The sequence below is a fragment of the Mauremys reevesii genome, linkage group 2, assembly GCF_016161935.1.
Source record: "Mauremys reevesii isolate NIE-2019 linkage group 2, ASM1616193v1, whole genome shotgun sequence".
NCBI classification, from domain to species: domain Eukaryota; kingdom Metazoa; phylum Chordata; order Testudines; family Geoemydidae; genus Mauremys; species Mauremys reevesii.
In genome coordinates this window covers 159,618,293-159,644,259 of record NC_052624.1, presented here as the reverse complement: position 1 = coordinate 159,644,259, position 25,967 = coordinate 159,618,293, and the positions used below count along the sequence as shown (strand labels likewise).

General features: G+C 39.5%; 1 protein-coding gene across 13 annotated transcripts in view; it reads left to right on the top strand.

The window, feature by feature from the left end:
* NSD3 (nuclear receptor binding SET domain protein 3) overlaps positions 1-25,967 on the top strand; it is a 73,481-nt gene that overhangs the window by 32,964 nt on the left and 14,550 nt on the right. For 8 of the 13 annotated variants that reach the window (XR_005594881.1, XM_039526859.1, XM_039526855.1 and 5 more), the window contains 12 exons: positions 14-168; positions 1,941-2,456; positions 3,435-3,561; positions 7,897-7,997; positions 10,507-10,552; positions 11,879-12,009; positions 12,453-12,575; positions 13,392-13,518; positions 13,964-14,161; positions 14,831-15,001; positions 21,731-21,880; positions 24,215-24,371. Coding sequence is in view for 11 of the 13 variants with exons in the window: in XM_039526859.1 (XP_039382793.1) it covers positions 14-168; positions 1,941-2,456; positions 3,435-3,561; positions 7,897-7,997; positions 10,507-10,552; positions 11,879-12,009; positions 12,453-12,575; positions 13,392-13,518; positions 13,964-14,161; positions 14,831-15,001; positions 21,731-21,880; positions 24,215-24,371 (2,002 nt within the window). In the remaining 2 variants the exon portion in view is untranslated. Of the gene's footprint in view, positions 1-13; positions 169-1,940; positions 2,457-3,434; positions 3,562-7,896; positions 7,998-10,506; positions 10,553-11,878; positions 12,010-12,452; positions 12,576-13,391; positions 13,519-13,963; positions 14,162-14,830; positions 15,002-21,730; positions 21,881-22,436; positions 22,574-24,214; positions 24,372-24,688; positions 24,837-25,967 lie in introns of those variants that run through there. The other 5 variants (XR_005594882.1, XM_039526865.1, XM_039526866.1 and 2 more) reach the window with 5 other exon arrangements.

The window sequence follows — 25,967 nt, the reverse complement described above, 5'->3', positions numbered from 1 at the left end:
GTTTTAATTTCAGGTGCCCGTGAATACCATGTTCAGTTTTTTAGCAACCAGCCTGAGAGGGCATGGGTGCATGAGAAGCGGGTTCGAGAGTATAAAGGACATAAACAGTATGAACAATTATTGGCAGAGGCTACTAAGCAAGCCAGCAATCACTCTGAGAAACAGAAGGTATGTTCAGCACTACATTCAGAGTATGTTATCCACAATGTCTATCAAAGTAAAACCTAAACTTACAAAGAGGACCCATCCTGAAACCTATTGTAGATGGGTGCATATTAGAATGTTGGAAAAATAAAGTACTGTATGCATTCCACCTGTGACTAAGTAATCATTCTTCACAAAGATAGTTAAATGTTTCCACATGCCCTTATGTCCTCCTTATGGATAAGCTGTTATCTGAGCTTGTTTTATCCCCTTTATCTCAGTAACTTTCATGGTTGTAGTGCCTTTCTGGACTCTGTGTGTGTGTGTGTGTGTGTGTGACTTCAGAATAAATATTAGATCACAAATTTTCAGTGTTTCCGTTATTAATATATTCCTTAGAAAGCAGTGCACATTTTAAATAGCAATTTTTATGTTCTCAGTATCCCATACATTTCTGTGTTATCTAGATTCTGCTTATTAGCAGTCCCTCAGTTCCCAGCAAAAAGTTGCTATTATCTGATAATTGCTAATAAGTGGAAGGCAGGTTTGCAAGACAGCAGCCAGGGAAGGAAATGCTGGGAGGTGACTTCCCTGACTGCACCCTACAAACCTGCTTGCAGGGAGAATAGCGGCAGTGAAGGAGGCTGCAGCCCTGATGCTGGAGCTTTCTGCAGGGAGCGGGGGTGTTGGGACCCATGAAGCTACACAGTACCTCTTCCTGCACTCTTTGCTGGATTGGGTCTCAGAATGTACCAGTGCGGCCCCCTGGCAGGGATCCTGGAGAAGGCAGGGAGAGGTACCGTGCAGCTCTGGCATCTGGGCTGCAGCCCCCTCCCTGCTATTGCCATGCCCACAGCCTCTCCTCTCTCCTGCCCCTTCCTATGTGGTCCCTGTGTGCATTCAGTTTTGCTGGGCTGCGGCCCCAGAAGCAAACACTGGGACATGCTGAGCATTGGCTGCAGGCAGGTTTGTGAGACTGTAGCCAGAGGAGGCATGTACTAGCACTTTCTCTCCCGGCTGCAGCCTCACAAACGTGCCTGCAGAGAGTGCTCCGCACATCCTGGCATTTCCTTGTAGGTGTGTAGTCTTACAAACATGCCTGCAGATGGTTCCTTTCTTCCAAAAAATTTTGCTAATAAGCAGCATGTTGTTGCTAATATCCAAATCCTATCAACATTGATGTTACTGGGATGGGATTGGTTCCCAGCCTTATGTTGCCATTCACTGGAAGTTGCCAATACCAGAATTGCCCTTAAGCAAAATCTACTGTATTTGTTTAATAGAGAAGGGAACTATTGGCCAGACCACCAGACTTATCACTGTATTTTAGTGGGCTTCTTAAGTAGGTATTTTAAGTTAATTAATAGTAGTAATGACAGGGAATGGGAGGTTCAGAGGAAGAAACAGGATTAAAATAAGTGGGTGAATTGGATTATCTTCTGGTTCACGTATCTACAGAATTGTGGATTAAACTTTGTCTTCCGTTGTCTTTAGTGGGGTTACTCAGAACAGAATCTGATTCACAACTTTCATTGGTGAAGTATGGCCCAGTAAGAATCCAGTTTGACAGTCAATTCCAGTGTGAGTTTGCAATCTTGGTGGTGGTCCCCAGAAATATCTTGTAAACTGAAAAAAACAGTCACCTTCAATCTGAGATAAATCAGGTACTTTGGAATGGCTTACATAGGGTCATTTTGAAGAGCAGGACCACATTTTAGTTGAACATTTATTTTAATGTAGCCAGGAAGCTAAATAAATAAATGTAATAGAGTTCTCTTTTTGTCTCTGTTTTAAAGATTCGTAAGCCAAGGCCACAAAGAGAGCGTGCTCAGTGGGATATTGGTATTGCCCATGCAGAGAAAGCATTGAAAATGACTCGGGAAGAAAGGATAGAACAGTATACCTTCATTTATATAGACAAGGAGCCAGAGGAGGCTTTGTCCAAAGCCAAAAAGACTGCTGCCCCTAAATCAGAGGCTAAAAAGAATCGTCGGCCTAAACCAGCATTGAACGCTCAGACAGAACAGACCAAGGTGGTATCAGCATCCCCCTCATTATCAAATACTGAGGTGCGAAGGCAAAGTCAAAGGAGGCAGTCAAGTGTGGAAGAAGAGGAGCCACCGCCTGTGAAAATAGCCTGGAAAACAGCTGCAGCCAGAAAATCCTTACCAGCTTCAATAACCATGCATAAAGGGAGTTTGGATCTTCAGAAATGTAACATGTCTCCAGTTGTTAAAATTGAACAAGTTTTTGCCCTACAGAATGCTGCTGGGGATGGAAAATTCATCGATCAGTTTGTTTACTCTACCAAGGTACACACTTATTTGTTACCAACTCCTTTGTCTATAAATAACACACACCCACGATATTTAGTATGGGGCTCAAACTTAAGTGTCCTCTAACTTTCAAAATGTGATGGTCCATGCAGGCGCTTTTATTGGATACTATATTAAATCTGTCAGGCCCTGCTTTTTATCAGCAGCCCCTATAAATAGAAACCTATTTAAACTTCACTAGCTACAAGGGCTAGTACAACCAAGAATCTGGGGTTTTTTTTTTGTTTTCTTTGTTTTTTTAAGAAAGGGGGGGTGGAGGGTTACTGTTTGGTTTTAGTGACAGAAGTTTCTACAAAACCATCAAGCAATTGCTGAGAACTTTTGAAATCAATAGCTACAACAAGCCACTTGTTTAATTCTAGTTTCCCACTTTAAATCAGAATTGAGCTGCTCAGCACTTCTGGGTTAAATTGGATCTACAACTTTGACGCCTGTTTGCAACAGGTGGGATTACAAGATGGTGCGTAAATAGTGAGTTAAAAGCAAAAAAATAAATAATCCTGTGTGGTAAAGACATTTTTTAAAATAGCTTTTACCTTTTAGTCTCATGCAGATTATTAGCAACCCCTCAGTATAAGTAGCAGTACTGGGGCTAATTGGCTGCCTTACTCTTTTGCCTTGTCTTCCTTGAGGACATTTATGTACTTTTAAATTTATATAATGGAGCCCTTCTACATTAGAAATACCTACAACAACAAAAAACCCACTGGTGCTGTTTAGTGAGAGACTGGTTCATGCAGTATATTTATTTGAGGGGGGGAAATTGGAGACTGTCTTAGGTGGTTTCCCTCACTGTTTCTAAATTGCTCTCCCTCATGGTAATGCTCAACATTGTGGCGTGCATTCTTGAATTCGAAGTTGTAAGTGATTTCCTAATAGACTTTGTGGTTATTGAATTAATTTGCATGGTAGTCTGATCAGGTAATCACTAACTTTATTCATATTCTTTAAAAGGGAGTTGGTAACAAAACTGAAATAAGTGTCAAGGGACAAGACAAACTTATTTCTACATCAAACCAGAAAAATGAGAGAGCCACTGTGCAAAATGCATCCTCACCCGAAACAACTTCTGGGTCAACAGGTAGGCAAAGGTTGGGACTCCTTGACTAAATCTTAACAAATGAGCATTTAAACAGGATGCAAAAGTCAGGTTCCCTCAGCAATTAGAAAATCATTATGAACATATTTCTCTTTACATAATTATTGCTGCAAGTGTGGCACATGTAATGCACAATGGGTGCAGATACTTGTGGGGGGGGTGATCTTTATGGCTGTAAGAATTTAAGTGATGGGTGAACTGCCCTTAGCTAAGCCAGTTAGAATCTTGGACTTGAGGGAAGGATGCTTGGCCAGTCTGAAACAAGTCAACATATCTATTGGATGGCTATGATGGTGGAGAAAAGATAGGGAACGATGGGTAATGTAATAGTTCACTGAGTTGGGAGGCAGTAAAATGGTTCTGTGTTAGCAAACCATTACAATGGCTTTTGGCATCAAATTTCAAAAGTAGCAATTAGGACCAAAGCAAATGAGGCCAAAATCAGCAGAGTCTTGTAGTTAGAGCCAGGCTTTATGAATCAGGAGTAAATTCTATTCCCAACTTTACTGTTTTCTTGTGTGACCTTGTACAAGATAATTAATGTCTCAGTGCTTCAATTAATTCCCTTGGTAAAATGGGATAATGCTTACCTTTCTGAAGCACTTTGAGCACTATCTTATTAGGCACTGTGTACGTGTAAAAGTATTGTGTCTTTAAGAGAGAAGAGTGTGAAGCAATCAAGAGTATCTAGAGGCTTAGAATAGGAAAGAGAAAGCCTAAGGCAAATTCTCTGAAGAAACTGAACTTAATAACATGCAGGGAGAGAGGAGTGAGAATTTAAATTGAATGAGTAACTTTTACCTTGGAGAAGAAAAGCAATGATTATTGATGCTGAGACTTCAGAAATGGCTATGGGTTTGGCTCTTCTTTCAGTGGGGATGGGCTAATCCCAGCAGAAAGTCTCTGGGAGCAAATTGATAAGACATACTATAGAAAGAGCTAGGGTGGAAGACGATGGGGGAGAGAAACATTCTAAATTGAACTCCATTTTCAAGTCCTTCCTCCTATTGTAGTGGTTTTAGTATTTCAGCCAAATGGTCTTTATCTCCGATGTGGAAAACACATCAAAGATATTATGTGTTTGGACGTACACCTCTGCCTCGATATAACGCTGTCCTCGGGAGCCAAAAAATCTTACCGTGTTATAGGTGAAACCGTGTTATATCGAACTTGTTTTGATCCACCGGAAAGCGCAGCCCCGCTCCCCCCGGAGCACTGCTTTACCGCATTATATCCGAATTCGTGTTGTATCGGGTCGCGTTATATCGAGGTAGAGGTGTATGTTTGTAATCATAGTATAGATTGTGGAGAAGACCTAGTTTAATAATGAATACGTAAAAAGTAAGTTTGGGGTGGGATCAGAGTGCATTCATTTTAATACTCAATAGCAGGATGAACAGTTGTCTTCAGTCTGGAACCAGAAAAGGAGGGTATTGGATTCAGCTTAGGTGCCATAAAACTGACTACTCTTTCTAATAGATTTTTTTATCTTGTAACATTATTCACTGTCACCTTGGCTTTAGTTATGTAGCTGTGCAAAGGACCTGGTCCTAGTGTAGTTAGCTCTTTTTTCAAAACAAAAAAACCTCACACCATTCTGCATATATTGGAACACTCTCCCCAGCCCACACAGTTCAGCTCCTCGGCATATATAATTCTTATGTAGTGTTACTTTAAATCTGCTATCTCCTGGGTTTTCACAGCAGACTGTGCCTGAGGACTTTCAAATGCAAGATGAGCACTTTTGGATTTTTTTGACCCTGGTGTGAGCAAGATGGGGTTTCATCTGCTGTTGACAAGAGTCATTGTCTCTCCAGCTTATAATTGCTATGATTCTGGCAGCTTTTTCCAAACTATTGCTACTTTGTTAATTGCCCAACAACAGAGGAGGTGCTCTCTGTTTTGTTTCCCTCCCCTGGAAACGAAGGGCATCACCTCCACAATTCGCAGTGGCTCTTAGGGCATAGGGAGGGTGAGAATTCTGAGCCTCTTTTTTTTCATTTTCTCAGGTTTTTTGGATACGTAAAACATCACCTGATAACACCCCATACAGTGCATGAGCATTACTTCAGTATACACTCCAAACAGTCACTTTCAAAGCCATTTCCAAAGTCCAGACAATTATTGGCCCCCTCTCATGGAACATAACTGGAAGTCCTTTTTTCAAATTTAAGGTCACCGGAACTTCAGAATACCTTTACGGTAAAGTATTTTACAGAATGACTCTGGGAGCCCTGATTGAAAAGCCACAGTGAGATGTACAGAATTCCATAATACTGGGGAAAATCTGTTTCTGTAACCTGGAATCTGATAAGAGAACTACCTTGAGAATTCTGTTTAAAGGGGAGACTGGAGGTATAAATGGAAACAAAACTGACCCAATGACTTGGTAGCTAGTGAGGTGCATTGCTGATTAGAAACCAGCCTGAACCTAGCTCTTGTTCATAAATTGCACAGAAGTGGGATAAGAGTATTGTGGAGGTGATGCGCTGAACCTTTGGGGAATGGGGAACAAGGAGTGCATATTGCACTACTTGAGCATACCACTAGCATCCAATATGAAGTGGCACTGGTCTCCAACAGCACTATCTTCTCTGATACAGGTCTTCCATCACAACATAACTCCTTCTGCTGTGTTGAGCATAGAGAAGAAAGAAGAAAACTGATTAGTTGAACTTTCCTAGTCAGACTTGTCCAAAATTAGTGAACCCTTTTCATGGATAGTACAAGGCATGCCTGCTGAACATAGAGGTGACACAGGAGGGGCTGCAGATCAGGTGCCTTGGGCCAATCAGAGCAACTTTAATACACAGTAAAATTTGACGTATACTCTTGCCTTCTAAATCCCAATATGGGAACACTCTCTAGGACCTAAAAGTTAAATTACTTCAAACCTGAGGGGCACTAAGATTCTCCACCAAAACATGTAACGTTCTAAAATGTGTCCCTTTTTAAAAATAAAATCTTTAAAACCATTTGTATTTGCCATTTGTTCCTATCAACTTCCATTGCACCAATTTAAATGCACAATTTTCTAAATAACGAGAAAGCAAGATTAACAATAGATAATCCTGAGTAATTGCACATCACATGAAACCTCACTAAATAAATATTAATCTAAGTGCATAAGGGAAAGGTGAAGTTCCATGCTTCTAGAGTCCTTTGGAACAATTTCCAGCCTTTGGTTACAGCCTGCCTCTTTTTCTAGATATATACTATATTATCAATGGAAGCAACACAGACACTTATGGCCTCCAACATGAATCCAGATCCGTATTTTTTATTCTTCTAAATAATAATCATTTTTTTAAATTATAAAAAATATATTTAATTTCTATCCTGTTAGGTTGAAAACAGCTGATGCAGAAGAACAAGACTGTAACTTATGCTAAAATAGAATTTTTGAACTTTGGACTTCTCTCTCAGTCTTACACCTTTAATTGTGTGCTTTGTTTCAAGAATTGCACATTGCACAAATTCTGTGCAGATGTTCCTCAACAGGAGCAGTGTTGTAACACAGAATATTCCTTTGCCCTTGCCATTTTTTTAAAAAAGTAGCCTGTGTTCTGGTGTCTTCAAGTATCCTAATCACCCATTAATCTGAGCTTGCTTTCCAGGGCATAAATTTAAGAAACATATTCTTTAGTTTTTGTCTGCTAGAATAGCATCCTGTCCATTGACCATCATTTGTTTTCAATTTTTTTTTCTCAGCATCCTGAAATCTTTATCTAAAGTTGTCAGTTTTTTAATTTATTGCAATTATGGTAGCCTAGCTTTTGACTAAACTTGTACTAATATCTAGAGTTCTGATATTTGATAAATCAGTTTATCCATCTGGCCATAAAGTCAAAGGCCCCGAGAACCACGTTTTGGAGAGTGAAAGTTTGGAATCTAAGTCCTGAATCTGTAGAATACCAAGACATTTTAGGTAATGAGGTTTTCAGAGTTATGGATACCTTCCAAAAAAAGTGAAAGGCAAACTAGTTAATTAGAAAACGATCAGACCGGAGGCTCTGAAAATAACATGCCATGACAATTTCTCACCCTATTCCAAACATGTGGATTCCAGCCTTTCCCTTCACCCTTTTATTGGTGTCTTTTCTGAACCCAAGCCTCTCTCCATTAGATGTATTGTCTGCAATCAGGGCTCCAGCTGGCAAAAAAAACTTTGAACTGACTGTTTTTAAAAAATCTGTTAAATATCAAAAAAGCAAAAAAAGTTTTGCTTTCATTACTACAGCCAATGACTTGGTACTGAACATATCACACTAAGCTGAAATAGAAGGAATCATGTAATAGAATCCTTTTCTTTCTCAGGTTCTGTAGAAAAGAAGCAACAGAGAAGATCGATTCGAACCCGCTCAGAGTCTGAGAAATCCACTGAAGTTGTGCCAAAGAAGAAGATCAAAAAGGAGCAGGTTGGCTTCCTCCATGTAGAGAGTTAAAATATATTTTGTATTCATAAATGTTGTGGCTTATATTGGTGCCTTTTTATTTTTCTCCATTTTGCCCATCGAGTTTCCTTTTTGGACTATCCTTCATGAAATCCCCCTGTCAGTACCATTATTGCTGTGACTCTGCTACTGGCATCTTCACAGTATCAGTTCAGGCTTGGATAATGGGAACTCAATGACGCAAGACTCCTAATGAACCTGACATGTTAACTTTGAAATTTCTGTTGTGAGCAAAATGATTTTATGTTTTAATAATATCTATTTGATGGAATTGCCACCAGGTTCCTTCCTCTTCTTACTCTTGGTTTAGCTGCTGGTTTGTATTGAGGTTTTGTTTTTCAAAGTTTCTGATTTATTTGATCACTTTTGAAAATGGACTCTTAAAAATGATCTATTTTAAAGATGAATAATCTGACTTTTATGTTGGCAGACGTAAACAAAAAAACAGATCTTAGATTTTTTTTTCTCCCCCTTAAGTAGAACTAACATGTACAGGGGCACTCTTTTAATCTGAACGCCAGACAGACAAATGTTGTTGCTTTATTTAAAAAAAAAAAAAGTTCTGAGTGGAGATGAGTAGGCAAGTTGAGAAGGTGACATACTTAAATATTTAACTCAATACACTTATTTAAACAAGTTTATCAGAGTTGTTGGTTCTTTTCCTTACTATCAAATTTTCCCTATTTAAACCCTAAGGGCACCCACCGTTGAAACCTGAGTCTTTTGTATAACAAATGTTTAATACAGGTTTTTCCAATGGGCTTTTTTAAAAAAGGGACACAGGTTAAAGGTTTTTTTTTAAATTCATTAGAGTAAAGTGGATATTTTAAAAAACCCTAATTTATTCTTTGCCCGTTACACTTTGTTTTATTGCACTTCAATCATCTTAAAGGATGAAAATAGGCCTTGTCTATTTATTATTATTATTTTTTTTAAGTTTCATATTTTGGTTCTGATGCACTAGTATGACACTTCTGTGTTTGGGTTGCCAAAGCGACAGAAGAAATTTTCACTCTAAAAATTTTTGTCACTGAAACTTTTTTTTTAAAAGGCAACCTAAATGTTGGATGTAAAATAGCTGACACATAGGCCCTTTAACTTCTTGATGTGAGAAGTTGTGATTTCCCTATTTCTAAATAAATCCTTTTGCATTTACAAATTCTCCTTAATTTAACAAAGGTATAAGAACCAACAATAGGAACATTGTGGTTCCAGGTTAGCTTTGCTTGCTTATACTGTGTAGCTAACTAAGGCAACATAGTACATTAAATTGCTTTTCTCAGGCAAAGTATGTGACTAAAACGTAATAAAATAATCAAAGATGCACTGTAATGCACATAACTTTGAATGTATTAAATTATATTCAAAATAAGTCTTACTAACTTCTTACAATTATGCAACAATATTTGTTACCCAAAGTCAAGTTTTCTTGTGACCGATTCCCAAATTCAATCTGCAACCGCTTGGTTTAAATTTATAACTGGAATGAATACAAATGGGAAAAACAAAATGTTAATGCTACTGTTACAGTGAGAAATAGAGAAATACAAGTGATTGTTTAGATTTTATATTTGTATTACGAACTGTATCCTATACAAATCCTTCTATTGTATGTTTTTACCTATTGTACAACAAAATAAAATATTTTTTAAAAAAAATTAGATTAATCCTTAAATATTTACTAAATGTGTTTCTCTATGCTTTGTTAACCACATTGCAAAGAAATAAAAGCCTGCAATTCTTAGCCTAAAACCAGGACCTTAGGAAACAACTTTCTTCCTTTAATTATGCTTTTTATCACCAAATTCTCACATGTATTATATGTATATTGGCAGAAAAATTTCTAATTTCATCCTTCTGATGTAGGACCAAGAACATGACATGCTTTTGGAAGATCACAAACTTGTCTACTTAAGTTTGTACTGATATGAGTTTCCAGCTGTATAGAGCTCTGCAATGCTCTATATGGAGTCCTCATCCCCACCTTTATGGGCCTTGCAGCACTCTATACAGAGAGAAGGTCCATATCCCCAGAAGCTCAAGAGTGCATGCTTGATGGAAGTGCCTTAAAACGGCAATACATTAAGTGTCTCACTAACCTGAGTGTCAGACCTGTATAAGTACAAGTTTACCTTAACAGGTGTGGGGTTTTACAACAGCATCAGGGTTGGCTACAGGAATGAACCCCTCTCCTGCCTGCTGGACATGGATAAAGTTTTCCTGTTGTCTTCAAGCACAAAGGGAATGATTGGAAAGGACCTTGCTATTGAACATATGGCTGCCTTATCACCTGGTATTCAGCCTAGGCAGCTAGGATTAAATCCCAGCAGGACAGAAGGCTTACACTAAGAAGGCGACTGCCAGACTACATCTGAGTTCAGATATGCTAATCACTTAAACTTGGATGTTTTTTTCTTTTTTATACTAGGGGAAAAAATTCCTCTGTTAACTATAGATTTTCCTGTCCAAACAGGTAGAAATGGTTCCACAGACAGCAGTGAAGACTGGATTACAGAAAGGTGAGTTTGGCTGAATAAAAACGTTAATTATAAGTACCCCATTTACAGGTCATTCATTATATTTCACTGATGACTTTCAGTCTGTGTGTGCACGCAATTCCCAGATGTTTGTTAGTGACTCCATTGTATTGATCTACCTTCGTTCCTCTGAATTATAGCCTTTTTGTAATAATAGTTGGGAGAATAGAGTGTATGCTTGGTCTGCTTTAATGTTTTCACTACATGATTCTTATTTAAAAAAAAAAAAACGAGGGTGTCTGAACATAGACATATTTATAAGATAAATGATGTGATGTTACCTGTTGGAGTTTATCTCTACCTAAGGCCTTGGCTACACTTGCAAGTTACAGTGCAATAAAGGAGCCCCGGGCACCCTAGCTCACTCCCCATCCACACTGGCAAGGCACGTAGAGCGCTCTGACTCTGCAGCTACAGCGCTGCTGGTACTCCACCTTGGTGAGTGGAATAACGTTTGCTGCGCCCCCGCTGGAGCGCCGTGGCGCCAGTGTCAACGAGGGGTTTCATTACTGCGATGTGATCAGCCTCCAGAAACGTCCCATAATCCACTTAAGTCAAGTTACCACTCTTGTCATTGTTGTGAAATAATTGGCTGCAGGAATGCGGAAATGCCCTTTCAAAGCTCTGTTTTGGAGAAGCCGGTTGCTTATCAGCTCCAAGAAAAAGCAAACATTTACTGTTTGCTTTGAGTGAGTGAGAGAGAGGCAGGGGGAGGGGATCTGAACTTACAAGACAGCATGCCGATACACTCTCCCCCCCCCCCCATACACACAACACACTCCCTGTCACACTCCACCACCACCCCACACACTTGAAAAGCATGTTACAGTCACTTGCATGCTGGGATAGCTTCCCATAATACACTGCTCCCAATGCCGCTGCAAGTGCCACAAATGTGGCCATGCCAGTGCGCTTGAAGCTGTCAGTGTGGACAGACTGCAGCGCTTTCCCTACTGCGGTCTACGAAGGCGGGTTTAACTCACAGTACTCTACATCTGCAAATGTAGCCATTCCCTAAATGGTGATAGGTCAGTAGGTTGTGCCAATACATGAACTATCCAGCAGTTTGACAAAAGGTTTTGTTTAGTTTAATGGCATTTGAATGCTATTGGCTGAATTACTTTTTACCCTGGCGCACTGAAATGTTTAGTGGTAAAGTTCTGAACTTAAAAATCTTAGAGTAAGTGAGATGCTTGTAAAGTCCTGCCTTGTGGCTTCATGTTTCATGTCTCTGTCATTTTTCTCCATGTGATTTAAAAAGAAAATGAAAACAATATTTTAGGATTAATGTCAGTGTCTTGTGTTAAGGTGCCAGCGAGATTTCAGATTCTTGTAAACCTCTAAAGAAAAGGAGTCGGGCCTCAACGGATGTAGAACTGACTAGTTCAGCATACAGAGACACATCTGACTCTGATTCAAGAGGACTTAATGATCTGCAGGTAAATGTGTGGTATTTGCACACAGATATACATTTCAGTATGTTTGACAGAAACGTTGCATTATTGATGGCTGCAGTTTTGAATAAGCAAGTAACTCAATAGTCAGATTCAGATAACTGAATTGTTTTGCTCTTTAAAAAGTCTGATAGAATGTTATGGCAGTGGTGAGAAAAATATTTCAGTGGTCGGTTGTGGGGGACATAAGCATCTTGTATATTTTCCCATGCTGGTCCAGTGCTGAAAAAGGATATCTACTAAATGGGCAGTAAATTGTTTGTCACTATATATTGAGGTTCACGAGCTTTCAGATAACTTTCAAATGGTCTTTTAATGTATATTAAAAGCATTTTTTTTAATCAGCGCTGACTTAATTTTTTTCCATGCCATAGTTAGCCTTTTAAAGTCGCTTATTTAAAAATGGTTGTGGATTGATTTCTTTATAGGGTAGCTTTGGAAAGCATTCAGACAGCCCATCAGCTACTGCAGATGCTTCTGATGTACAATCAGTAGACTCTAGCTTATCAAGAAGAGGCACTGGAACAAATAAGAAGGATACTGTTTGTCAGGTAGGTGGAAAGTGCATGGTGGTATTATAAACAAATATATGCTAAAGATGTGCTGTCTGCTTCTGATTTTAATCTGGTCTAGTAGGAAACTTTTTAAATTATGCTATTGTATTTTGACCAAATCTCATAATTTGACATTGAACATCCTGAAAAATGATGAAATGACCCAGCCCTTGTACGTTTAATGCTCCAGAGGTGTTTTTTTTTTTCCATTACAAAAAAATGGAAATGGCATTCTGCAGGTTGATGAGCCTGAGTCCATAGACAATACAATACAACCTGCACTGGGTAATATCACCAAGCAAGCAAGTTGCTCGGTTCTGCCCTATTTGAAGATTCCAGACAGGCTTTCAGAGTAAGACAAAATGAGAGTATTACAGTATGCTAGTCTACATAAGACATAGGCCTGGCTAACTGGCAAGGTCTGCATCTGAGGGAGAATGTTGCAATTGTCTTGCCAATTGCTTGAGATTCTATATATGGCTGGGAGGGGAAAGCATGTTTGTCAGCAGTGGCTAAGAGAAGCCTGAAAGCACCACAAAATAACCCTGCTAAGCTGATGCAAAAAGGATGGGTGCACCTTGTTAGAGGGAACACATTCAATGGCTGGCGAAGGCTTCCAGTGCCCTTACTGTTGCTAGTTATGGCAGTGGCTTCAGCCAACTCTCCTGCCTTGTTCAAAAACCAGGAAGCTGTAGTGTCATAGTATGTAGAGATTTCAACTGGTTAATTTCCCTTGCTTTGGTTCTGTTAGTCACTTGAATTTAATCATCCGTCAACAACTTTGTTCTCTGACTAGCTATTTGCTTGTTTAAGATCTGTGAAAGCTCTGGTGAGTCTCTGGTGTCATGCGAAGCAGAGTGCTGTAGAGTCTTCCATATGGAATGCCTGGGACTGAAATCAATACCTGATGGGAAGTTCATCTGCATGGAGTGTAAAAATGGTAAATGCATTACTGTGTTTGAGTGATAGGGGGAAAATGTTCGTGTAGGAGCCTGATGGATTACAGTGATTGGAAGAAGCTTCAGTAATCATAGGGTGGACTGAACAAACTGAGGCAGAGATGTTCTATCCTAAAGTTCAGTGCTAACTTCCTTCCCTCTCCACTTAGCAAGTGCTTTTAAAAGGAAAATTAGTAATTCAGTGATAGGGTTATGTCTTCCTGTTTGTTCATCCTGCACCCAGCACAATGGAGTTCTCATCCTGATCGGGGCCTTAATAAATGTGCAGTAGTAGTAATCTGTTATTTTGTAGTGAGAGGGAGATATTCTGCTTACACTAGTGGAATTGCATTAACTTCAGAGTTTTTCCTCCTCTGCCAAATTTTCCTCTAAGGAAATGACTGATAGCATTCATGCTGAGGTTTGTTTTATTCCTTTTCTTAAAAGGACAGCACACATGCTTTTCCTGCAAGCTTCCTGGTAAAGATGTGAAGCGCTGTTCAGTCAATGCTTGTGGTAAATTTTATCATGAAGCCTGTGTTCGTAAGTTTGCCACTGCAGTCTTTGAGTCACGAGGATTCCGTTGCCCGCAGCATTGCTGTACTGCCTGCTCAATGGATAAGGATATCCACAAAGCAAGTAAAGGTGAGAGCACAGCTGGATTTGGATAGAAGCAGGAAACTGTAAAATACCTGACATTGAGACATGTAGCAGAAAATGAAGATGATTGTGATACTTTACACTCATAATGTGATACAGTATGGAGGGATGGGACATAAATTTATTATGAACGGATTCATTATCAGTTTGATCATTAATACAGTGGGTTCGCTGTGAAACAAGTCAGTCTTGGTGGGGTAATGTGAAACAGCCAGCATCTTGAGAAGTAGTGCTAAGGACACCTGGAATAGCTTCTGTGTCATTTGAACTTATTTGGCTGTTGGACTTCTGGAGTTTGCTGTAAGTTAAAGGTCAGATGTACAAAGCTGAAGTACTCTTAGACAGATAGCAATGGACTGTAGAACAGAAGTTCTGTTCCAAAGAGGTCCTTTCCTTTAGAAGTGAACTAAAATGGTCAAGCAAACAAAGCAGTTTTAGAGTAGTTAGAGCCAAACGGGTCTTGTCTTCACTTGGAAGCTCTGCATCCAACGTTAAGAGTTAACAGAGTGAAACAGCATGTTGCTTTTTTGAAGACGTTAATGTCTAATACCCTGGTTAAACTAAAACCAAACTTGTATCACAGTCTGTGATGTCTTCTGCCCTATCCTAATTCCATTGTGACATGGTGCATTTTTCTGCATTTATATTAAACAGGACGCATGGTGAGATGTTTGAGATGTCCAGTTGCCTATCACTCAGGAGATGGCTGTATTGCTGCAGGAAGCTTGTTTGTGTCATCTCACATTCTCATCTGTAGCAACCATTCCAAAAGGAATCACTCTTCATCAGCTGTAAATGTAGGCTTTTGTTTCGTTTGTGCAAGAGGTGAGCACTACGTTTTTTTCCCCCTTCAGTTTATATGTCTGGTGTGGCCATTACTACAGTTACATGATAAAGCTGGGATATTTTACACAATTATTTTTTTTCTCTTGGGGCTCTCCATTGGCTTCAAAGCTTTCTCTTTGACTGCTGGGATAGTACACATGATATTCATTTATTTCTCATGCTAGAGTTTTTTAATACAATTTTGTTTGGGTGTGTTCTGTGTTCAGACACAATTTTGAAGCACTGAGAAGGCATACTGTGCTGCCAGTTGAGAAGAAAGTGGATGTTGAGTCCCCAGTTCCAGCAGTTGCAAGTCAAATCAGTAAACATTGATTTTCTGTTGCTTCAGCAAGAGGGGTTGCTTTCAACCTCCTATAAATTGAAAATAATGGAGCATCTTTTAGGTGGGTGGATGCGGTTTGCTCATAAGCTAGAAAATGCCTGTTTTGACATCCCACACCCATTTGAGAAATATTTTTTTTAGAAAAATATTACAGGAATTACCACCTAAATCAGTTAAAATCTAATTACAATAAAAATACAGTTTTCCATATGCTGCAGCTATTTTTTTTTTGAAGCCCCAGAAGTCTGTCAGTCACTTTATTTATTTTAACTTCTGCCAGAAGGTAGGACTAAATATTGCAGCGCTTTATTTTACTTTGGTCAAAAAGCCCAGTGCAAAAATATCTCTACCATGTTCTTTTTAGGATGTGAAATTTAGATGCATAGAGTTTTTGTTTGTAAGTGTGTGTGTGTGTGTGTGTATATATATATATAAAAAAAGTAAAAACACGTGATATGTAATACTTCAAAAAGTTCAAACTGCATCATGTCTTTCAACAGCTTGACAGTCAATAGTAAAGGAGTGTAAATACATGATAAATCCTGAATCCGCTTGCTTGTATCCAGCTTATGCAATTAGAGGTGTAGTTTGTGTGGTAAAGATGGTTTTGTATGAGCGAGAGCAGATTACTAGCTACAGAATCTAGAGAAAAGGAAAGAAAGAGGGGTCTCAGAGTTGGATTTTTTTTTCCTGGTTCTAATTACAGTACAGGAAATGGAGCTGTCACAGAGGTTCCAAGGTAAAACAAAGTTCTTTCCTTTTTAAATACATCTAATTTTTTCCAGAGAAATGGCATCCGGAGGTTCAGAGGGAAACAGTAAGTCTTAGACTGCTGAGCCTGGGAGGGGCTCTCGAAGTGTGTGAAACAGTGTTTGCAACGTGGTTCAGTGCTTTTCCTTTAATGAGCCTTTTCAGTGCTTTGGGGCATTTCTAAAAGGAAATATGCAAAGTGAATCACGCTGGTGTTGCGTAACCATACACACATGCAGACAAACTTATGGATGTTGCATGTATCTTTATTCTTTTATTGCTGAGTTGTAGATATCTGTATAGGTGTTTTGTCCTACTTTAAGTTTTTTATTTTGATTCTGACTTCATTATCATGTGTACAAGTGCACAATCTAAAAACAAAAATCCTATTTTCAGCTCTCTGAATTATAACTAGCAAAACCCATTTGTATATGTGAACAGAACCACTCATATAGGTACTTTTGTTTTAAACATTAATTTGAACACCTATGTCAAACAAATCTCACTCATTTCATATTAATATTCTAGCTAACAATTATGTCCAGGTACGCAGGAAAAATTGCTTGTCTTCTCAATCTTTTCAGCATAGAATTAGTAAAGCTCTTGAATGGATTCTACTGTAAGCAGGGCAGAGAGATGTAAAACGAAACTGTCCAGAGCTTCAGAATTTATGCTAGTTGTGTGGAAACACTTTGACTTTGGTCTCAGATGCAGGAGCCTATAGCCTACTCATGAAGAATCAGCTGAGAATTGGTGACTGAATCATTGTTGGTTGATGAGAGATCAGATTAGAAATTGCTCTTTAAAAGGGTCAGCAATGGCCTCAGCCTGACACTATAAAGACTTACATGAGGGATTCCATACTCTGGGACACTGCCTCTTCACCTACTGTTGTTGTAGCTTTTTCAATGATGGTGCAGGTCATAGGGCTATATCCATTGTTTGGAACAAGTTTACTTACATGAGTGAGTTTAGATATTGATAGTCTCAGTTTATGAAAGGCTGTGATTGTAATGAGATCTGAGTTTAATTCCATGATAGGCTTCTAGAACGGAGGAACTCAAACATTTCTAGAGCAGCTGTAGTGTGTTTGTAATATTACAATATACCAAACAGCATTTTTAAGTTACAATACCAGGATAATTAGCTATCCAGTAGCATGCAGTATTTGTTTCTGTGAAGGACCACAACATATATGGAACTGGCTCCTGAAAGCTGAGTATCTCTCTGCTCTTGTGTTCTACACCTCCCCTCCCATCTCTTTATAAACCTGTAAAACTTTGTCAGAAATGTATTCATCTCCGTTTATGAAAATGAAGCTCTCCGGGATTATTTTTTAAGGTGCTGACCATGTGCTCAGCAGTATACAAATACAAAATAAAGACAGTCACTGGCCTGGACTACACTACGCGTTTAAACCGGCTTAAGGAGCGTAAAACCGATTTAACGCCACACCCGTCCACACTAAGAGGCCCTTTATATCGATATAAAGGGCTCTTTAAACCGGTTTCTGTACTCCTCCCTAACGAGAGGAGTAGCGCTAGTATCGGAATTACCATATCGGATTAGGGTTAGTGTGGCCGCAGATCGACGGTATTGGCCTCCGGGTGGTATCCCACAGTGCACCACTGACTGCTCTGGACAGCAATCTGAACTCGGATGCAGTGGCCAGGTAGACAGGAAAAGCCCCGCGAACTTTTGAATATTTCCTGTTTGCCCAGCGTGGAGCTCCGATCAGCATGTGTGGCGATGCAGTTAAAAATAAAAATAAAAAAAGAGCTCCAGCATGGACCATGCGGATGTGATCGCTGTAAGGGCAGGCAAATGTGTTCTATCAGCGCTCCGTTACAGAAGACGAAATTCAAAATCATTTTTAAAAATTCTCCACACAGACGCCATAGCAGGGACTCAGCGCACTGCTGCGTGACAAGCGTAATGGAAAGCCAAAGAATCAAATGGACGCTCATGGAGGGAGGGAGCGGGGACTGGAGGACTCAAGCAATCCCACAGTTCCTGCAGTATCCGAAAAGCATTTGCATTCCTGGCTGAGCTCCAAATGCTTCTAGGGTCAAACACAGTGTCCGCGGTGGTTCAGGGCATAGCGTGGCAGTTTACGCACCCACCCACCCACCCCCAGAAGTGAAAGGGAAAACAATCCTCTCTTGACTCTTTTACATGTCACCCTATCTTTACTGAATGCTGCAGATAGACGCAATGCTGCAGCAGTCAGCACCAACATCCTCACTCCCCCCCCCGCCATGGGTGGCTGATGGTGCAATATGGCTGATATCCATCGTCATCATCAGCCTTTTGGCACATGGGGCAGTGCAAAAGGACTGGTAACCATGCCGACTAGCATCCAGTGAGGTCGACCATGGGCGCCTGTGTAAAAAAACTCCTGATTTTTTCTGGTAGATGGTGCAGTATGGCTGGTAACCATCTTCATAGCAACAGGGGGCTGAGCTCCATCAGCCCCCACCCTTCATGTGTAAAGAAAAGATTCAATTGTCCCTGGACTAGCAGCGGGATGCTGGGCTCCTCTCCCCCACACTGCTTAATGTCCTGTCTGGACTATCATAGCAGCTGGAGGCTGCCTTCCACTCATTTCTCACTAACAAGTCACTGTGTCTTATTCCTGCATTCTTTATTACTTCATCACACAAGTGGGGGGACACTGCTACGGTAGCCCAGGAAGGCTGGGGGAGAACGGAATCAACAGGTGGGGTTGTTGCAGGAGGACCCCCTGTGAATAGCATACAGCTCATAATTTCTGCGGGATCTGACACAGATCAGCTGTGCTCTCTGGTTCTATGATACACTGGTTCTCTAGTACACTTGCCCCATATTCTAGGCAGGACTGATTCTATTTTTAGATACCAAAAAGGAGGGATTGACTCAGGGAGTCATTCCCAATTTTGGCTTTTGCACCCCTGGCTGATCTCAGCCAGGGGCACTTATGACAGCAGCAGATGGTGCAGTGCAAAAGGACTGGTAACCATGATCATCTTATTGCCAATTTATGGCATGGTAGATGGTACAGTAAGGCTGATAACCATCTCTGCTGTCATGCAAATGCATGCTGCTGTGTAGCGCTGCTGAATCGCTTCTGTCAGCGGCATCTAGTACACATACGGTGACAGTCACAAAAGGCAAAACAGGCTCCATGATTGCCATGCTATGGCGTCTGCCAGGGCAATCCAGGGAAAAAAGGCACGAAATGCTTGTCTGCCGTTGCTTTCCCAGAGGAAGGAGTGACTGACGACATTTACCCAGAACCACCCGCGACAATGATTTTTGCCCCATCAGGCACTGGGATCTCAACCCGGAAATTCCAAGGGGCGGGGGAGGCTGCGGGAACTATGGGATAGCTACGGGATAGATACCCACAGTGCAATGCTCCAGAAATCGACGCTAGCCTCGGACCGTGGACGCACACCACCGATTTAATGTGTTTAGTGTGGCCGCGCGCACTCGATTTTATACAGTCTGTTTTGCTAAACCGGTTTATGTAAATTCGGAATAATCCCGTAGTGTAGACGTACCCACTGACTGGGTCTGTTAGGTAAGTCCCCTACAGGTGTGAAGTTTCATGCATGCATTTGGCATCCATCAAGAGTCAGTGGGAGACATGCACAACTGAAAGCAGAATTTGGTGCTAGGCTTCCAAATCTGAATATTGATTGCCTACTAGTATGAAAAGGGGTTTCTTCTTACTCTTATTGTGATTGCACCAGAGAATGGAGTTGCAGATCTGGCATTTCTGTCACTTTCTAAAGTAAGTTATGTAAGTTACAGAAAAAGTTTTTTTTTTTCTGTCACCAGTTTGTTTTGACAGTTACATGCTTTATATATGTTTCACATCTAATTTATTATCTGAATTGAACTACTTACAAGCCTTGTGACTGGAACCTGAACTGAACATAAGGGTGCACCTCCTTATAGTAGTAGAAATAATCTTTCAGCACCATGCAGATGGAAATTAAAATACATTGGCACTCCTGTGTACTCAGTATGTGTATTGAAAATTTAAAAAAATACAAAATAACTGGACACTAAATGAAACCGCTTTGTATTATGGTAGGGATATGGCAACTTCTGGAGAATATTTGATATAGATTTGTTTTTGTCCAGGATAGCTGACATTGGGAGGCATTGTGCTCTGCCAGTGGAAAGATTGAAGTGTAAGGCGCACCTTCATCAACCCATTCAGCAATATTGCTGGCTCAAAATGGATTTCCTTCCAGTCACCTTTGATCAGGATGGTGGCATGGAGTAGGAATTGGTCAAATTCTCTGGGTGGTGGGCGCAATGTGAGAATCCCTTGTGAGGAAGAATTCAGGAATTAAATGTCCTCTAAATGTTCTGTTACTTATTGCATGTGCAAACAGTGATATCTATCACTTAACGTGCTAAATAGTATTAGGAAGAGAGAGTTGTGTATTTAGACCCAATGCAGTCTTAAAAAGTGGGAAAATCAAAACACTAGCAGAATATATAAAAAACTTACCTAGTAGCTACATGTAGCCAGGGCCTGGTGTACTCTTCAACAATGGGACCAAATGACACACCTGTATTAGTCTATTTTATCACCATGGAAATACCCTTCATTTCCAATCCCCTTTGCCCCACACAAGCAGTTCTATGTCTCATAGTGGAAATACTCATTTAACTTGAAATTTGTTGATTATTTTTGAGAATGAGGGTTGTTTTTTTGGCTATGCTACCTGAGTGGCTCCATTCCCCTTGCATCAGCTCCTGCAATACTGTCTAGGCAGCCCAGTTCAGAATCTCCTCCCCCTGGCAGGGAGGAACTTGTAGCTGGCTTCAGCACTTCATCTTCCCAGACCTTAACTGCTGTGCTGTTGGAGAGCAGGGGGCAAATGCAGGGAGACAGAAAACAAAATGTCAAGTGATAGTGGCAAAATTCCATAGCCGTGGAAATGCAGAGTCCATGGAGCTTTTCTTGAGATAAGTAGGGCAAGCTACACCTCACATCTATTGTTTCAGGTGCCCTGCAGACTCACTGTGTGTTGTCTCACGTTTGGCACACATCTTTTGGTGTTTTCTCCACAACTGTAAGGGCAAGAAACACAATGTAAATTTTTTTAAAAATTAAAGGTGAGATCCTGGAGCCCAAGTCTGTGGCAAGTGGCGAGTTCCATGGCTGTGGAATTATTGAACATATGGGGACTTGCATATATCATCTGTATTTCTCCAGTGTATAGCCCCTACTGGCAGTACTGTTTCTGATGCAGTGATATAGTCACGTTATTTTGTAATTTGGCTGGCAGGATGGCTCATAGGGAATTAGCAGCAGGTACTTCTCTGGTGCTTTTTTTTTTTTAATAAAGTGTGCAAGTTAAAACTACTGCACAAGTAAAATTTCATTTAGAAATGGTTTTTGTTTACTCTTCAGTTTTTCTTACACTCAGATTCAGTCTGACACATAACCTCTTCCTTTAGTAGATATAGAAACCTTTTCTGTCACACTTTTCTTTTTCTTCATATTATCTTTTCTTTCAAACTTATAACACATATATGCATAATAGGTGTTGATTTGATTTATTTTATTTTCTCCTTTATGGAATCATGGGTAGTTTCATTGCAACTCATCTCTTTCTGTTTGTTTCATATAGGGCTGGTAGTGCAGGATCATTCAGACCCCCTGTTCAGTTCATATGCCTATAAGTCCCACTACCTACTGAATGAATCAAATCGTGCTGAGTTGATGAAATTACCTATGATTCCTCCTCCTTCGTCAGCTTCCAAAAAGAAATGTGAGAAAGGTAACCGAATAGTTTCTTTCTCTTCAGTTTACTTTCGCTTTTCCTGTTTTTTCTTTTCTTTTTTAAATCAAACAAAAAATGTTTGCTTGTTGAGCACCACCTGTTGCTTTTAGTAAATTTCACTCATTGATTATTGTGGGTGTGTGTTCATGTCGTTGGCAAAATATTTATTACAATAAAAGGGCTTAAAATAATTAATATAACTAAATTCTCCCTCTCCACAAAAGGTTAAATCATGTATCTGCCACTAGGTAGTCTCCATAAAATTGGAGTAATCTACATAATTATAATACTGGGGGGGGTGTGTGAATAAAGTGTAATATTGTAGTTCAGTGCCAGCTCAATGACTTTTAAAACTTCTTAAATTGTTTATCTGAGGAAGTCTATTTTGAAGCCTGCTTAGAGCCTGCAACAGTCAGAATAGAGAATTTATCCATTTGAATGTTTGTTGGTATTTTGGCATTCCATTGGAAGACCAAAGACTTAGGAAGGCAGATGGCTTTTTGCCTGTGCATTTTTGTTACAATCCAGAGGCCTTGTATTTCATTTCTGTTAGTGCAGGCCGACTGATGCTCCTTTCTCTCCTCATGTGACTGACTGCTCACTTCCTGGAACAATGCTTCTTATTGGAGTGGCAGAAGGTGCTGCATCTCGAGCAAACAGGGATTCTTCCCTGTCAAGAAAGGCAGGCAGGTGGGCAGTTACAATAGTATTAGGACAGAAGCTTTTTCAGGCATAAAAATTTATTGCTTTACGCTGGTAATGCTATTGCTTTTAAAGGAATTTATGGAAACAGATCCAGCTGTATGTGTCTGTAAGATTCAGAGGTCATACTCTAGCCCCACAAAAATTTGATTTCCCAAAGGGTGTTCAGAAATTGTTCCCAGTCAGTCATTTTAAAATTAGATCATTGCTAGATGTAGATAGCTTTTATTTTGTGTAACTTCTGACCACAAAAATTATTTTGAGCCCTCTATGCTTAGCTTGAGCAATATCTTACTAATGCATCCTAAGAGCAAAGTTTTCTTGCTTAGCTCTGAGAGTTTTTTGTTTTTGATTTTTGTTTGGTTTTCGCATCTCTTGGCATTTTACCATGTTGGATATTATTTCAGTAATTTATGCTGGGTCTGTATTTCCTCTGAAACAACACTTACAAAAATTGTTTAAAAAATGAACACTTGATCATCGGGTGGGAGCTCAGGAAAGTCCAAATGCTTGGATTTTATTACATGTTTAGCAGAGGAAATATAGTAAGTGATTTTGTCACTGATTGTTTAAGGAATGCTTTTTGCAATATATTATGATCAAATCAATGACCGTTTTGAAAGTCTATAGGTGGACAAGATTTTCTGATGAATATTTGAAAGTAAAAATTCAAACTTCAGATATTATGATAATTGCTTAAAATGCTGTTTTAAATCTCTCCCAGTCTTTTTACCCTGGGACTAAAAAGTTCATTACATTTCTATCTAGGTTGTAGCAAATGTGTTTATTGTATGAGCTTCTTTGTGTATTGCCAATGGTTTAGATGTGCCGTGAGTGCCCACAATAAACACACCTGCTAGAAAACAAGCCAACCACAAAATAATCTTTTTTGTCTAAATTTTTTTTAAAAAGTAATGCTTACCACATTCTTAGATCAGATTCCCTTTGTGTTCAAAGGGAACTCTGGGGGAGGAGGAAATATTTCCATAATATCTCATTCTGCATTATATAAATAAATTTATAGTGCTCACACTGGTAAAGCTTCATTTTGAAGAGTATGCACAGATTTATAATTACAATTCTAATGTTTTTTTCTCTTGTAACTTTGAAAGCAGAAAAACATTGATCAACCTATAGGCTGATTTTTATGCACACTAACTGATTGCTAAGGGATTTAGTCATGACAATGTTGGTTTAAAAAGTATTCAAAAAAAGTGCAAAATTTGTCTAATTGTCAAGAAAAGGTATTGGCCACTGCCAGACCATCTGGATTACCAAAAAAAAAAAAAAAGCCATACAGTTTTCAAGACTGTTTCTCTTACGGGGGTCTGATGTAATGCCAACTTGCCCGATTTAACCTACATTTTTTTAATTCATTGGCTTTCTTGTTCCAATTTGTGATGCAGTCAGGAATTATGATTTCATATAAAGAGAAGAGACATATATAATACAAAAAATACTTATTTTTAATCCAGCATTGTAACTTTGACTTGATCCCTTCCTTTTGCCATATGTTTGGTGTGAGGCAAATCCAAGTTTCATGCATTTAATTAAATAATATTTAAAAAAAAAAACTCTCACAAGCCTCAAACCCTTATTTCTGTAAAATGAGTGAGTTTTTGTTTCAAGGTGGGAAGTTACTGTGCTGCGAGTCCTGTCCAGCGTCCTTCCACCCTGAATGTCTCAACATAGAGATGCCAGAAGGATGTTGGAATTGCAATGACTGTAAAGCTGGCAAGAAACTACGTTACAAGCAGATTGTTTGGGTCAAGCTTGGAAATTACAGGCAAGTTCACTGAATATAACTGGAAACTATTTAAAGTTTTTGTTTTAGGTTAAGTTTTTATTATATCCTGCAGCTATGCAGGTAAACAACCAGAGCAGCCCAGTGTTAGTAAACAAGAGCCAAAAGTGTGCACTGTATCTAACAGGGTGTCAGATGTTGTGTGGCTTTTTAATTAAATTCTACTCATGTATTTTTAGGCATTAAGGTGAATACTTACTCAAGCTCTATCTGTGGGTTCCCTAAATGTGCCCTGCAGATGGGGAAGATCAGGAAATACCTAGGGCATCAAAACTCCCTAGTTTGTTTTTTATGTTTAGAGATCATTCATGAAAGGCCTCTGCAGGAATGCAGATGGTGGTTGATCCTCTCTTGCAAGTCCCCAGCTGTGCCTCCGAATAAATGCGATCAATAAAATGCTGCAAGTCTAACAGACAGTGGTGGAGGTGATAAAAAGTCCTCTGTCTCCCAAGACCCAGGAAGGCCGGGAGGTTGCCAGGGATTTTCATCTCAGGTACACTTTTTGCTGCCTCTGTGGCTTTCTGCCTCTTATGTAGATCTGGCTATAGAACACCTCCAAAGAACAAGTACATCAGATAGCCTTTGGCACTGCAGTTTCAAGTTGTCCATGGAGGACTTTTTTAGAATCCCATTTTTTATTGTAAGGGACAATCTTGCTTTTAATTTTTATTTCCAGTCTTTCACAAGTACAACAAAACTACCAAGGAATTGTTACAAATTAGTGAAATATGTCCAAGACTAACTATTGTACAGTCAATTAAAGGCCTGTCTCTTGCTACAGTTGCTCAGAGCATAGGGCTGTCTTTCCCATAATAGTTGAATTTACAAACCCCCTTCCCTATTTGAGATCTTGTAGACATAGTGTCATATTCACCATTTGAATCTTCAGATCTCCAGTTCTGGCTCTTCCTAGAATCAACCCAAAAGGGGTCCAAGTTCCTCAGAGGTTGAAAGTGTTGGAATATATGCTTCAGGTTGCTGACATACACATTAAATATCTGTATATAATAATTTATTTTTAAACAATGTGGAGTCTTATCTTTCCTTGTTACCTTTAAGTTCAACACATTAGTATTTTAGCATAGGTTGGCTACACATGTTCAGCAGGATAAACTTAAAACTAGAAATGCATCCATGTCATTGGTTATTTAAATATGATCTTGTGATTAAACCTTGACTTCAGTGGACAAATGGAGCATAAGAAAATGAGACTAAAAGTAGGGTTTTTTTGATGGTTTTTTGTTTTTATTTTTACAGTGTTCATATTCTGTTCCAGGTTAAATTGCTGTGTGAAAATATTCAGAATTGGTCCCACTATTGGCCCATAGCTTCATCTTTGGTTTCTAACTCCATTTACTTGAAATTGTCAAATCACACTACAAATGGTATTTAGTTAATTGTAACCTAAGCAGTTCAGTGAACATAGCCAGAGACAACTATGCTTTTATTTGGTTCATGGTATATATACAAAATGTTGGGGTCTAAATTAGCTATTACCACTCCAGAAAGAGATCTTGGAGTCACTATGGATAGTTATCTGAAAACATCTGCTCAGTGTGCAGCATCAGTCAAAAAAAC